Here is a 16,312-nt window from a genome sequence, read left to right as displayed (position 1 = left end):
TATCCATGAAGTTACAACTGTTGCATAAGTCGTCGCACCTCTTACGGATGGTAATCTATATCATACAAAGGATTGGTATCAATATCGACTTCATATTCTATAGGGAAGTTCATTTAGCCATTTTATCGAACAACTTATGTGCATAACTTCATAGGGTTTTTTATAGTTTGAATTCAATACGTTTTAGCACAATGATCTTTATCTTCACTTCCTCTCATCCTCACCATTATGTATGTATCCTTACAATTTTATTTGGTATCTCAAAACATGTAAAAACAGCCCACACAACTTAGCTCAACTTCGTGTTTCATAGTTGCTAGTTCCTTCAAGAATCGTCCAACAAAATTCAACCCAACACTTGTACAAACTTAATATTAGGTTATGGAAGATGAAACTTACCTCAAATATACCAAGAAACCTCTGTTCTTTAACTGATTTCGACACCAAGTCACTTTCTAAGTCGCCACAACGAGAAGGAAAGGGAGTTAATGGTAACCACGAAAATCTTTACGTCGAACTTGCGTGGTTTATCTTTGGATTCACTCTAGGATCATGGGGGAACCCTTAGAGAGCATCTAGTAGGGTTTAGGAACTATTTTGGTCAAGACAAATGAGTTAAAACGACTTAGAATTGACTTAAATACGAGCTCGAGTTTTACACCGACTTTGTGGGTCCCAAGGGAGCTGCTTGCGCATTCTCACGAAAACGCGAATATCTCTCTATTGCGATGTCACGAATGGTTAAATGCGTTAGAAACTAGACTCGTAGATCTTCAATTTGGTAGGTAGATCACCCCGTAATTCTAAGTATATTGGGAGAAAAGCTCAACTACATTTTAACCTAATTTTTAGCACACATTTATGAATGTAACTTGCGATGGCCTTTGCCAACTTTTGTTTCACAACTCGCTTGACTTCAAAACAAAACACACGACTATCATACGACTAAAATAACTCATAACATAATCTCATTATAATGTTAAGTATCATAGCCTTACCCCAAAAGTATATGTTATAACATTCCCAACTTGTTGACTTTCAACGAAACTTATTTTCTTCAATGCGTTTAGCTTCTAAGCCTTCCAACCGTCTTGGTACTTGTTATTCATGATCTTAAATATTTGTAACCTCCACGGTAACATGATTACTTTACTTTACTTTATGTACTTCCAAAGATGATCTTATTTCTGAGCTTACATCAATTGACTTTCGACGTATTCTCACGTACGAAAATATGGGGTGTAACACAGTTCTAGTATTATCAGTTCTTGGAATAGTTATATGGATTTTTGCCATCTTATTTATTTTTTATTGAGTTTTTGTTACTAGTTATTTAGCTTACCTAGTATGTTGGGGTTAGGTGCCCTCACGACTATGTGAGATTTTAAGTCGTGATACTTAATTATATTCTCATATGTAATTTATCAATTATATATAAATAGTGATAAATCAGTATCCTTTATAATAGGAAATTAAATAGAAAAAAATTCTCATTAATATTTCCATTAAATATTTGAAAGCTGCCTCTTCTCCTCTCTCACCCCTTCTGCCTTCAAACCCTAGAACAGAAGCCGACCCCTTCTTTTCTCCTCCTTGACACCGATTGGCCAATTATTCGTCCAGTCGAAAATAGACCAAGTAATCAATTGTTCCATTGCTACTGATGATCCAATCGGCGTTGATGTTGTCACATAAAAAATAAGCAATTCCATATTGGTAAAACATCCGAGATTGTCCAGTATCACGGTAAAAGACTCATGTGGCCTTGAACGCTGGCGACTTTATTATTCGTCGTGAACCTCTCACTGACGATCCCTCAATCTTCGATGAAGATGCCATTAGTTAATACTTAGCAGATCTCTCTATTTCGACACCACTCAGTGTAACCAAGCCCTTGCGGGAATTTCATGTTCTCCTAGCCCATAAATACAATGCCTTTGACGCTGGCGCTACTGGTGAATCGGCAACCCTTCAGTTTAATTTCAGATTAAAAATTAAGAATACAGAACATATAAATCACATACGAAATACATACATATACATATTATATGTATTTTGTATATAAATTATATGAAAGTTGTATTATAATTTTATGATGAGTTGCAAGAAGATTATATTAAGTTTTATGTTGTTGTAATTATACTAAATTTATATGAATATTGTATGAAAGTTGCAAATATATCAGTTTTTCTTGCTCGATCTCGGTTTATGTATGAAACTTGTATTATAAATGTATGATGAGTTGTATAAAAATTACATTCAAGTTGTATGCTAATCACAAACTAATTTTGTATGTTGATTTCGAATAATTTTTTCTTATTGTACCAAATTGTATAATCTATTTTCAAATTTTCAAGCTCTAACTTAATCGTCAGTGGTAGTTGACATTTGGTTGGAAGAGAGAGAAAGAAAAAAAGGAAAAAGTGTGTATCTTCAATTGAATGTATATAAATTATAAAAAAGAACTACCTAATTTTGGTATTTAGCAAACTTTAGTTCAACCGAGTAAAATAATTTGTGATTTCATATATATACGAAAATTTCCCATAGCAATAATAGGACATGTCAGATAATTCACAAGTTACACTAGTGAATGTCCAGCCCATATTTTCCAACCCGAGGCAAAGTTTAGTTCGGGCAAGAGGTTATAACTACCGACCTTGAAAATGGAGGGTCTTAATGTTTTTACCTCGCTTGCTTCATGGGCGAACTTTTAGGAGTTGTTTGGTACGATAATAAGTAAAAATAGTTTTAAAATAAAAATTTGGTGTCGCCTTATCCCTTATTTGATGATAATTCTTGGTATAAGTTATCCCGAGATTAATAATAATATCAAAATAATTTATATTTGTCAGAGAGTAAAATAATAATCTCAAGATACATTATCTTAGGATAAAATAATAAAATTAACAATACCAAAATTAATATAACATACCAAACTGTCAATAAAAATTAATATTATGATAACTATTATCATCAAAACTAATCCCAGACCCGTTAAGGTAAAAAGTCAAAAGAGCTGCCCTAATATTAAGGGTGCAATGAAATAAAGGGGATAAAAAGATCAAGAATGGGAGCGAAGTGTGGTATTTGTGCAAATCACCCTGGTTCGGGTGGAACTTGGCAGCCAAAGCAAAAGGTGCTAAGCTCTAAAAATCAGGGGCAAAACCGTACACTCAACAACTAGTGCAACTCATTTCTGTGCATAATAATAGCTCTGATATTTGAAGGATCATCAAACAATGGCGTGCAGGAGTGTGTTCAGAACAGTATTCTTAAAGGAACCCTGTGTTCCGACCTCTTTTCCCGTTGTATTGTTTTCTAGCCACAAATCCTTCTCCATACCCGTTTTGTGCTGTGGCTGTAAATTCATTTACGCCCGAACTTATCACTTCCCACGAAGAAGTCAGCTTCTCAATTGCTCCAATAACGAAAACCCTTCTTCCTCTGAAGATGATCTCGAACAAGGTCCTCCTCAAGAAGTTATCCTTAAGGCCATTTCAGGTCCATAACCTTTAATTTTTGTTCAACAAAATAATTTCCTTTTTTTTTTGTCATAATCTGTTTGAGCTTGATTCTGAGTTTTTATTTATTTATTTATTTATTTCTCGGGGTCTCCTGAAGTAGTTATTTGCTTAGATTGTACTATAACTTGCAAATATATTAAATAACAAAACTTGCTAACATGCAGCAATAACAAGAAGCTCGTGGGGTATGGGAGGCTAGATTATACACAACCTTACCCTACTTGAGAAGGTATAGATGTTGTTTTCGATAGATTTCCGGCACAAGTAAAGATTAAAAGAAGCAGAAACAATAAGTAGTAACAACAACAAGATAAAATGATAATACCCGAAGCGAAAGTAACAACATATAGTGAACGAAAAACTGTGAGTAAGGAAAAACAAAAATACAAGACTAATACTAAAGCTATGTTAATGAAAAGGAGACACGCACGACTACCTACTAACTTTTTACCCTAATTGTCGACCTCCACACCCTCCTATCAAGTGTCATGTCCTCGGTAAGCTGCGTCATGTCCTACCTAATCACCTCTCCCTAATACTTATTAGGCCTATCTCTACCTCTCCTCAGTCCCACCATGGCCAACCCCTCTCACCTCCTTACTAGGGTATCTATGCATCTCCTCTTCACATGACCATATCATATCAGCCTCGTTTCCCGCATATTGTCCTCCACGGAGGTCACTCCCATCTTGTCCCGAACATCTTCATTCCTAATCTTATCTTTCCTAGTATGCCCACACATCCATTTCAGCGTCCGAAAACTTGCTAACATGATGTATGAATATATATCTTTTTGCTATAGTTATTTAGTTACTGGGTTTAAATTGAGCTTCATGAACAGTGAGATTCATATAGTTGACCCCAAGTGCTTGGGATTGAGGCATAATGTTGTTATACTTTAGCTACTGGAATTTCTTAACTTAACCCCAAACCCCCTTTCTCTTTCTTTTATGTGTTGGAATTTCACTTTACCACCTAAAGTTTTTTTAGGGAGATTGATTGTGCAGAAAAATGTGTACACCGTAGAGTAACTTAATGGTGGGAAGGATTAAAAATTAGTAGAGAATATGAACCTATATCTTGAGCTAGTCTGTTTCTCAATTGCCTAAGATAATATTTTTCTAGTTTCTTTGGAGGTGCCTGGCAGGGTATTGAAGTTCTTTTCAGTATTTAAACCTAGTTGTTTTTCTCTTTCTTCTTTCTTTTAATTATATGAGCAACTTTTTCACAATTCTAACCGTTGAGGGTATTCCAGAAGTGTCCAAGACAGAAGGGCGAGTTGGACAAACTACTAATGTTGTTATTGGGGGCACAGTGCATAATGATTCAACTAATGAGTGGCTTGCTCTTGATAAGAAGGTGCAAATTCCTGGATTCATCACCAATTTTTATTTTTCATAACATAAAATAATGTAGAAGTTTAGACAATGGTTTAAAGTTGAAGCTTTGAAGATAATGTCAAATGCTTCATATTTGTAGAAATGATAAATAACTTGATAACCATTAGAAGATTCAGAATTTTATACTTGAGGCGAAGCTGATAAATGCTCTTTTACTTAAAGGTGAATTCTTACCCCACTGAAAGAGGCTTTACAGCTATTGGTACTGGAGGTGATGATTTTGTGCATTCTATGGTTGTTGCTGTAGAGTCAGTGATACAACAGCCTGTTCCTGAGGTAAGGGGAATTAGATAATATACTCAACTCAGTGTGCCTCTATTTAAAATTTAATGACTATAGTGGCAGCTCAAATTTAAGTACGAGGTTTCAAAATTTTTGGAGGATTACATGCCTAGGTTTTTTGGGATTAGCTCGATCTATGCTATTTGTTTTTGGCCATTCTATGTATAAATTTGCGTATTGGGAGGATTATTGTCTTTTATGCTAGAGATGTTAAACTATTGGCCATGCTTGACCTCTATATGATATTGGGCTGAAGATGAATCAATTTATGATTTATGAACCAACTACAATTATGTGAATGAATAGCAGCTTCTCTTTGTTATTGGGAAAGATAATGTTCAGAATGTGTATAACTTTCTGTGATGAGGAAACAGGAGGATTCTTGGGTTGTTCTTTAGATTGAGCTGTTCTATGCTGCTCAGCTGCAATTCTCCTTACAATGAAGTATTATATATTGCCCAACTGTTTCAGCTGTTCATGAGTTGATCGAGATTTGATTTTGAAAACATGACATCTACAGTAAAATAAATAGGAAAAGTATATTTCCCTTAGACTTAGCTAGATCATATGAAAATGTAGAGAAGCTTCTGAAAGCTAGTTGTTGGAGGTTTTACTTGGAACATAATCAGTGCGTACGCACCCCAAGCAGGCATGGATAAGGTGGTCAAGAGGCGTTTCTGGGAGGATTTGGATGAGATGGTGCGTGGTATCCCGCTCACCGAGAAGCTTTTCATAGGAGGAGATTTCAACGACCACATTGGGGACGTCTGGGGGTATGATGATGTGCATGATGGCTTTGGTTTTGGAGATAGAAACGGAGGAGAAACATCTCTGCTGGACTTTGCTAGAGCATTTGATTTGGTGATAGCAAACTCTAGTTTCCCGAAAAAGAGTGAGCACTTGGTCACCTTCCAGAGTTCGGTGGCCGAGACTCAGATTGATTATTTACTCTGCAGGAAGTCCAATAGAAGTCTTTGCACGGATTGCAAGGTCATCCCGACCCTTCATAGGCTCCTGGTCATGGACCTTGAGATCACGAGGAAGAGGAGGAAGAGGGCGATGTATAGCCAACATAGGATCAAGTGGGGAGCCTTGACGGAAGCTAAAGCGCAGGAGTTGGGGGTCAAGCTGGTGATTATGGGGGCTTGAGGAGTAGTGGAGACGCAAGCGCTATGTGGACCACGACTGTGTAGTGCATTAGGGAAGCCGCGAGAGACTGATGGTGGAATGGAGAGGTGCAAGGAAAAGTGGAAACCAAGAAAGTAGCGTATCTAAAGCTAGTGGAAACTGTAAATGAGGAGGAGAAGAGGGCGAATAGGGAGCATTATAAGTTGGTTAAGAAAGAGACAAAGTTAGTAGTTACGACGGCCAAGACTGCAGCTTTTAGTCGTTTGTATGAGGAACTCGAGGGCCGAGGTGGGGATAAGAGGTTGTTCAGGTTAGCTAAGGCGCGAGAAAGGAAGGCGCGTGACTTGGACCAAGTGAAGTGCATCAAGGACGAAGAAGGTAGAGTTTTGTTGGATGAGGGGCTTATCCGTCGGAGATGGCAGACCTACTTCCATAGTCTCTTGAACGAGGAGGGGGACATGAGCATTGTACTGGGTGATTTGGAATTCTCCGGGAGTCGTTGTGACTTTGGGTATTGTAGGCGGATTAGAGTTGATGAAGTTTAGGGGGCTATGCGTAAGATGAGCAGGGTCAAAACGACTGGGCCGGATAAAATTCCGGTGGAGTTTTGGAAGAATGCAGGCAAGGCAGGCTTGGAGTGGCTCACTAGGTTATTTAATGTCATTTTTAGAACGAAGAAGATCCTGAAGAGTGGAGGTGGAGCACGATGGTTGCGATATACAAGAACAAGGGTGATATCCAAAATTGCAATAACTATCGGGATATCAAGCTGCTTAGCCATACTATGAAAGTCTGCGAGAGAGTGGTAGAGCTAAGGGTGAGGAGGAGTGTGTCTATTTTCAAGAACCAGTTTGGGTTTATGCCGGGGCGTTCGACAACATAAGCCATCTACCTTGTTAGGAGATTGATGGAGCAGTATAGGGAGAGAAAGAAGGACTTGCATATGGTGTTCATCGACTTAGAAAAGGCGTACGATAAAGTTCTGAGGGAGGTTTTGTGGAGATGTTTGGAGGCTAGAGGTGTACCTGTTACCTTCGTTAGGTTGATTAAGGACATGTATGATGGAGTAAAGACCCGAGTGAGGACGGTGGGCGGAGACTCGGACCATTTTCCGGTTATGATGGGGTTGCATCAAGGGTCAGCACTCGACCCTTTTTTGTTTGCTTTGACGATGGACGTACTGACGCGCCACATCCAAGGGGAGGTGCCGTGGTGCATGCTATTTGCAGATGATATTGTATTGATTGACGAGACGCGAGACGGTATCAACGCGCAATTAGAGGTATGGAGGCAGACCCTGGAATCTAAAGGTTTCAAGTTGAGCAGGACCAAGACAAAATACTTGGAGTGTAAGTTCAGTGGCGAGACTCAAGGAGGGGAAGGGGAGGTGAGGCTGGACTCGCAGGTCATCCCTAGGAGAGGAAGTTTTAAGTACCTTGGGTTTATTATTCAGGGGGATGGGGAGATTGATGAAGATGTCACACATCGTTTTGGGACGGGATGGATGAAATGGAGACTCGCTTCCGGTGTTTTGTGTGACAAGAAGGTGCCACCGAAACTTAAGGGTAAGTTCTACAGAGTGGTGGTCAGACCAACGATGTTGTATGGGGCTGAGTGTTGGCCAGTCAAGATCACTCATGTACAGAAGATGAAGGTAGCAGAGATGAGGATGTTGAGATAGATGTGCGGGCACACCAGGTTAGATAGGATCAGAAATGAGGTTATTTGCGACAAGGTGGGTGTGGCCCCTATTGAGGACAAGATGCGGGAAGCGCGACTTAGGTGGTTTGGTCGTGTGAGGAGGAGGAGCACAGACGCCTTAGTGAGGAGGTGTAAGAGGTTGATATTGGAGGGCCTACGGAGAGGTAGAGCCAAAGAAGAGGTGGGGAGAGGTGATTAGGCAAGACATGGCGCAGCTTCAGCTGACCGAGGACATGACCCTTGATAGGAATGTATGGAGATCGAGGATTAGGGTAGTAGAGTAGGTAGTCTAGAGTGTTCATAATAGTAGTATTGGCACGTAGTCTCGCTTTCTTTTGGTAGTAGGTTTTTATGACTAACCGTTGTTTTTTTTCCATTGTTGATTACCTTACTATCTTATTTTTATTCTGCTTTCATATGGTTTTTTGGTACTGTCCCTTCTTGTCTATATTTTCATTAATGTGGTGCTTATGCTTTCCTGAGCTGAGGGTCTATTGGAAACAGCCTCTCTATCCTCACAAGGTAGGGGTAAGGTCTGCGTACACACTACTCTCCCCAGACTCCACAGTGTAGGATAATATTGGGTATGTTGTTGTTGTTGACTAGCTCAAAATACCCACCATCTCCCATTAAACTCAAAAAGTAAAATGATCTACATTCCTATCTGAGTGTGATTTTGAAGAGTCAAGGGGACAGTGGAATTACTGTAATGTTTTGAAGTCAGAGTGGCGTATGAACCATCTTTGTCTTGACTTCAAATTCATAACTATGTGGTATGAATCATGTCACAACCCAAATCTGGATCTAGGTTATGACAGGGCACCTAACGAACAACTACCCATTAGGTGAACCCTCTAAGCTAAAGCATGCTCATAACGTAGAAAAGAGAATGGGAAAATACTAGTAACGGTCTCATAATAGATAAAGATAGCAGAAAACAAAGTACAAGTATCAAAACAACCCATACAACCCAAATCCGACCAGTGTTGTAAATAGCGAGCGCTACGTCGCTAATAGCGTGTGGCGACGCGACGCGAGGCAGTAGCACTATTTTGCTCTGTTGCGTAGCGATTCAAAAAAGCCTCTGCCTGTGTAGCGAGAGGCGCTGCAAGGCGACGCTATTTGAAAAAAAAGGAAGAAAAGGCAGCGACAGTGATTAAAATACAAAATTAGGGCTTGGGTTTTCACTTCTCCTCCTTCAGCGACCGTTTCTCAGCAACAGAAAAATTAGGGCTTGGGATTCATCTTCTCCATCATCAGCCATCAGCAGAGTAACCCAGGTATGTTACTTTCTTTTCTTTTCTTCTTCTCCTTTCTTCTTCTACTTTCTTCTTCTTTTTCTTCTTCTATTTCAACTGTCTTTTTCTTTTTGTCTTCGACAGTTCGACTTCGACCATTGCTGTCTTCTTCTTTTTTCTTTTTCTCCTTTCTTCTTTCTTCAGTGATCAGCTCCTTCTTTCTTTCTTCCTTTTTCTTCTTCTTGTCTTTTTTTTTTGTGCTCTGTTTTTCGACCAGCAGCAGAGGCAGAGCAGAGCAGAGACTCCTTCTTTCTTTCTTCCCTTCCTCTTTCTTCTTCTCTTATTTTTTTTTTGCTCTATTTTTCAACCAGCAGCACAGGCAGAGCAGAGGCAGAGTCTCTTTTTAGGCTCTGTTTTTTCAGTTATAGACTTATAGTCTTATAGAGTAGAATTAATTGCATATTGACTTGATAATTTTTTTTCTATAAAACAGCATTGAAATGGCGTCATCCGATAGTAATAAACGAAATGATATAGCTTGGAATTATGCTATACAAGGCTCATCAAGATCCGCAATTAAATGTGTGTTTTGTGAAATATTTCATCCGATATATATAATATTTTATGTTTTTGTATAATTGTCGCTTCACATCAAAAAGGCTAGCGCTTCGCTGCGCGCCTCCCGCCTCAGTGCTATCCAAAACACTGAATCCAACTAAGTTATGGAGCACTAGAATCTGAGTATAACTAATGTGAGACGCAACTCGAAAACAAAGGAAATGCTAAAAATCTGATAATAGATGAAAGCTAGTAGTGGCTCACCTCAACTTAAATGACTGATGACAGAGTTGGAATCACTGCTCCTGGCTGGAACCTGCGCACACGCAGTAACTGTGAGTCTAAAAGACCCAGCAAGATCATCAACTCGCTCTCCCAGCTTACCCCTGTGGCAAGTCTGTAGAAGTCGCTGGTAGTGCATAAATATATCAATGCAAAGCAATACAAATATAGAAATGATATACAAGTAAAGAAACTGAATCAGAGATCCTGAATACAACTAATGAAAGTAGACATAATGCTGCTACATGCTGAAGAACTGTTGAAGCTCCTATGGCTGCTGTGGAGCTATGAGTACGCTCACTCAAGCTCGACCCATCTATGGGGCCATGAGTATGCTCACTCAAGCTCAACCCATGGTGAAATTGCTAGCTCATAAAGACATACATCGTGCCCAAGCTGTGTGTAATGCTAACTATGTGATGATGCGTACTAAACAGCTAAACAAATATCGGTCAAGTAAAGAACATGCCAACTACTGAAAGTATCATGAAAATATATACACATGCTAGGACCTCTCTCTGTCTAAGATAGAAACTTCAAAACTAGCTAAGCAAGTTCATGCTCACCCACGCACAAGAACAAGGTAGTTTTAATACAAGCAACACATATAACATGCTTTTAAGAAAAAGCAAGCAAACTAAGAATTTAAGTCTTAGTTGTCTAAAAAATGGGAACTTCCCTTTTACTTGAATCTCCAAAACTCACTCAAAAGATCTCTGTTTACCTCAATCTATTCAAAATCATGAATAACGGGTCGAAATTAGTCTAGAACAACTATTCTCATATTTTTAGGAAGTTTCGAAGTCAATATCAACTTTTGGTCAACTCCAAGATCGATCTCTGATCAACTAGTCAAATCTCGAAACAAAGTTCATAACCTAGTTACCCATAAGCTAAGGAATCCAAATCCATTATCAAAATTCAGATTTGATGTCATTTGCATGGTCAAATCATCATTTTATCATTTATAGGTGTAGGTCTAAATTATCCAATTTTAGCATTTGAATCTCATGATTTAACGATTCAAATCGCGTATGATGTCAAGACTAGTGTAGGGAAATCATACCTCAAATCTTAGCTTAAAACTCCATTTCGAATACTATGTATAAGCTCAAATCCCAAAACTTGCCAATAATGGCTGCTGAAGATACCAACTTTTTATAGGCTACAGGAATACACATCGTGATCGTGACCCCTGAGCCACACAATTGTGATTCATAGAAGGTTAAATCTTTGCGATCATGTCACATACCACCGCAGTCGCGTGGAAGACTTGAGCGGAGGTTGACCAAGCTGACCCCAACCCTTTGCATTCGCGGACCAACTCCATGCGGTCACGATGACCTAGCCCTCCAAAGCATCACGATTGTGTCCCTTCTCTCTGCGTTTGTGCAAGAGAAAACCATAGAAAAATCCGTAACACGCAATGTTGCTCCAAGTGCAACGAAACATCCCCGAGCCCCTCGGGTCCCAATCCAAACTTATCCACAAGTCCAAAAACTTCCTATGAATTTATAGGAAGTCTCAAATCATGCAACGACACACAAATGCCTTTTGATCTAAATTTTGGTCAAACTCCAACATTGACCAAGACTAAAAGCACTATCATCAGTCCCCTCCTCTCCCGCTCCCCCTTCTACCTCCCATCTCCAACTAATATTTTACCCGAATAGAAAGGGCCGTAAAAGCGAGGATCGAGTTTTTCATTAGTCTTCTTAGCCAAAGAACGTAGTTTGTAGAGCCAAAGTTTGAGATACACCATTTCTCCAACCTCAAAATTCACTTCCCTGCGATGTCGATCAACTTGATTCTTCGTTCTTTGTTGTGCTTGTACTAGATGATTTTTGAGTTTAGTTAAGATTAGATTTCTAGTATGAATTCTTCCACTGCAAAATGTCATCCATTTGAAAAATTGATGGTGAATCCCTCTCGTATAATGTTTTAAAGGGTGTCATGCCCGCAGATCTGTTAAGGATGTATTGGACCAATATTCAGACCAAGTTAGCCAATGGAACCATTGCTTAGGATTTTTCCTGCCATACAATGAAGATATGCCCCCAAACTCGGTCTCCAGATGGTATGCAGAGCTATAGCATAATGTAGTTCCTGCCATTTTAAACAATTCCCTCCAAAACTGGCTAATGAACTCCCGGTCACGATTAGACACAATAGATTTAGGAAAACCATGCAATTAAATCACGTCCTTAATGAAAATAACAGACGTTTTTAGCATTAAAAGGGTGAGAAAGTGGGATAAAGTGTGCATACTTAGTAAGACGGTCTATCACAACCAATATAGTATCAAACTTATGGGATCTAGGAAGGCTAGTAATGAAATCCATACTTGCATCCTCTCACACATGCTGAGGTATGGGTAAAGGTTGAAGTGATTCGACTGGACTCAAAGTTTGAGACTTATTCTTTTGTGAAATTTCTCACTTGGCAACGAAGTTTTGCACATTCTTCTTCATACCTTCCTAGTAAATATTCTCGGACAACCTCTTATATATGTTAAGATACCTCGAATGGCCTCCTATTGGAGAAGAGTGAAGCTCCTTCAACAACCCTGGTATTCTGGATGATCCTTTAGGCAAAATGAAACGTCCCTTAAACAGTAGACATCAAATGATGTATTTGTGTCTTCTTGCTGTTCTATAACTAACTTTTGCAAAATAGAAGCCAGTTTGTTGTCTTTTTGTACTTTTTGGTCCAAGTCCTCGTTGTCTTCTTATGTCTGTATCTGTAACAGAAATGTCTGTGCTTCACATACAGAGGTATGATTTATAAAGGGAATGTCTGTTTTCTTAGCACAACAAATCAAGTAGTTAACTATATGGACTGCAATAAATAATTTACTGGCCAGAATACCATAGGTTGGTATAACAACCTGCTCTAGATTGTGTATGTATCAATCTTTATGTCTCTGAGCCTCTTTCCTTCCCGGGAACTATTAGTGCATAGAGAGGATTTAAGGACAAAGCAAGAAATTTTAAGTCGTAAGCAGGTTAGCAGCTTGTATCATGAAAGCCGTATATCAACTTCCAAAGACTTAAGGGGGGAAGCACAAAGTGCCGTTTTTTACTGTAGTCTGTGTATGTTGGTTCTTTTTTTATTGTTTTTCTATAACTTTTCTAACAATATAGACGTGCTAGTAGGGGAAGGTAATTAACAATACACATTGTGTGTTTATGTTTGTGAGAATGTGAACTGGATTGAACCTTAATGCGTATGACAAAGGGGAAATGGATTGGACCCATATCTTAAGGTAATTCTGCTTCTATGCAGGGCCAGGTGAGGCAGAAGCTATCTTCAGGGGGAAAATATGTATCAGTAAATATAGGGCCCATTCAAGTTGTTTCTAGTGAGCAGGTATTATCCTTTGTACCTTAAATTTGTGATTCCACTGCACCATAATCCGTTGTATGACTTGTCGCCCTCATCCAGGTTCAAGCTGTATATAAGGCCATGAAGAGAGATGTCAGGATGAAATACTTTCTGTAAACTACTTTTTTCTCTACCTTTGTATAGAATGGAAGTACCTAGTAGAGTATGTCGTTCATACTGTAGTTTAACTTTCCTTTTCTTATATATCCATTAAACTAAACATTCTTTTAGTTAATCATTCAACACACGTCTATCCTTAAATGAAGCAGAATCTTTCATTTTCAAAGTGTAAGTTCATCAAAAGTACAAGAAATAATGTGGTTTTACTCATTAGTGAATACTCATCCCTGCTTCTTCAGCAGGGCTGGCTTGGAGTATCCTTCGTTTAATTGACTTAAGATTTTGCTCCTACATAGCAGCTATGTTACTCACTTCGTGCGAAAGTTAAAAGATTTATGAGGAGAAAACAGCTTTTTACTTGAGATACACATAAAAACCAAGTTTTCAATAATTCACTTGGAAGTTCATATACATCTTTACCAAATTAGTATTTGTCACGTCAGCATTGGAGAGGGATTAGTCTCATTGCAAACAAGATTTGGGGGGGGGGGGGGGGGGGGGAAGAAATTGCCCGTAAAATTAGAGTATGTAGCTGGTTTTTCGGGACGAGTATGGAGAATAATTCTTGTATTTTTTTTCCTTTAATCTACCTCAATAGACAAGACATTCGACCTCGCCAGGCTTGAACCTCTGACATGCACCTCGGCTTTTGACGTGCACCTTGTACTAATAAGGTGCGCAACATGTGCCTTTTGAACCACCCATACCAACATATGCTACGTCTTTACAAGTACACCACGTTTTACTATATCTGAAAAGTAGAAAGAATAAATTTGACATTTGCAGTTAATAATAACTTTTTATCAAAGTCTAGAATCTTTCTCAATGATAAAAATAAATCAATAAACTAAAAAATTGTGAGTTTTAGTTGATCCAGTTCTAACCTTTAATGTACATTTATCACGATGAAAACAGGATTATTTAATTCTTTTGACTCAGAGGCGTATCCAAGTTGAGGGATATGGGTTCACGTGAACCCATACTCCCTTCCCTAAGCCACGTATAACAATGTTATATTTCTTCAAAATTACTTAAATATATGTGCGTGGACCTATGCTCAAAAACTCTTATGGTGCAATTATTATTAGTGGGTTCATAATAAGAGACTAAAGTTAAACCCGTCAAATGTAAATTCTAGATCCACCTCTTCACAATAGTGCACCCATCCTATTGAAATCCCGAATCCGCCTCTGCAGTTTGACTAGCTGATTCTACTGAAGCCCCATCCATTTGAACTCAATTCCGTACTCCGTCAGTTCGTCGCTTGGGGGGGGGGGGGAGTTGCTGAAAACCTGGTTCCTTATTTTTATGAGAATATTTCACAAACCACTATTGTTTAGTGGTTATTAGCTTGCTATAGCTACCATTTACTAAATTACTTTCTATAGCTATATTTTCAGTTGTTATAGAGTGTATTCGATGTATTTAAGCTACTGTATTCATGAATACGGTAGAAAAACTCGGCGGAAAACAGGGGAATCCAGCTAAGCAGAGATTGTATTCGACTGTATTCGCGAGCTGTATTCGTGAATACAGGAACGTAAATTTGCGTAAAAAAAAGGGTCCTTTCAGCTGTTTAAAAATGGTAAGTGAATCAATTAACGCGATAGACTCCTAATATAACTCAACTAACTCAATTATAACACGCAAAATCTGTATTTCCAGTTATAGAAAATAATCCCAGCCGAAAAATACCCCAAAACAGAGCAATCTCTAGAGATTCAATCCTTCCTTTCTTTGTTGCTATTGTTCGTGGAAGTTCTGTTTACTAAATAAAATTCGAAATTCGTACAATTATATACAGAAATCGGTATAATTCGATTTTACATATGGCAAGTTTAACGGTGCTACTGCGTCATTCTGGCAAGTGGAACAGTAAGAATAACTACGTCGATTATTCGATTGAGGGGATACTGATAAAGGAGTATGCGTCGTACAATGATTTGGTTGCTTCAATTTCGAAGTAACTCGCCATAGATTTGAGCTCAAAGTCAATTAAAATTGAATACAAAGTGGAAGAAAATTGCACGCCAATGGAAATACATAACGACATGGGTTACATGGTGTATGTAGAGCTGAAAAAAGAGAACAGAGAATTCGGGATGTATCCTTTGTGTATAACAACAATGGACAAAGAAGTTGTAGCTGGAGGTAGTTTAATTCAAGGCGACCTAGTGCAAATAGACGAAGCAAATCAAAGGTGTAAATTTGATATAAATGATACACTTGCTCTTGAGTCTGTTAATTCAGGCGAACCAATTGAGGTGTTCGAGCTGGAAAGGGATTTGATTATTTCAAAAACTACTCAAAGAGAGGTTATGGCTGGACAAGTATATAAGGATAAGGCTACATTGAAAGAGGTGATGGAGCATTATGCAATAGCTAAAAGATTTTAATTCCGGGTTGATAGGTCTAGTGCTATCAGATTTGAGTGTTCTTAGTTACAACTTGTTGAACAACATGTTATATTCAATTGTATGGTTATGTATTCTGAATTTTTGTATAATGTATTCATGGCAGAATTTTTAAAAATACATCATGTATAATATATTTATTTCATAATATATTATTTCCTTCGTTCTATATCTCTTTTATTAGTGTTTATGTAATTGAGTTTTCTGAAACAATTATAGGATATATACATATTTAACACTATATTCACATGTATATATGTGTATTTTGCAATAATATT

At 38.4% G+C, this 16,312-nt stretch overlaps 1 protein-coding gene across 2 annotated transcripts; it reads left to right on the top strand.

Annotated features, from left to right (window-relative positions):
• The first annotated feature begins 3,053 nt into the window (after positions 1 to 3,053).
• LOC104106283 (uncharacterized) lies at positions 3,054 to 13,786 on the top strand. Of its 2 annotated transcripts, none has more exons than XM_009614787.4 (5): positions 3,054 to 3,504; positions 4,786 to 4,886; positions 5,090 to 5,203; positions 13,402 to 13,485; positions 13,561 to 13,786. In XM_009614787.4, the coding sequence occupies exons 1-5, from the start codon at positions 3,243 to 3,245 to the stop codon at positions 13,615 to 13,617; spliced, it is 618 nt and encodes a 205-aa protein (XP_009613082.1). In that variant the 5' UTR covers positions 3,054 to 3,242; the 3' UTR covers positions 13,618 to 13,786. The 2 variants fall into 2 exon arrangements, with proteins under 2 accessions (XP_009613082.1, XP_009613081.1); XM_009614786.4 differs by having other exon boundaries at positions 3,055 to 3,504; positions 4,783 to 4,886.
• Positions 13,787 to 16,312: the final 2,526 nt, after the last annotated feature.

This window comes from Nicotiana tomentosiformis, chromosome 4, assembly GCF_000390325.3.
Source record: "Nicotiana tomentosiformis chromosome 4, ASM39032v3, whole genome shotgun sequence".
Lineage (NCBI taxonomy): Eukaryota > Viridiplantae > Streptophyta > Magnoliopsida > Solanales > Solanaceae > Nicotiana > Nicotiana tomentosiformis.
Note: the sequence above shows the minus strand (reverse complement) of the source record. Positions and strands in the feature narration are given on the sequence as shown.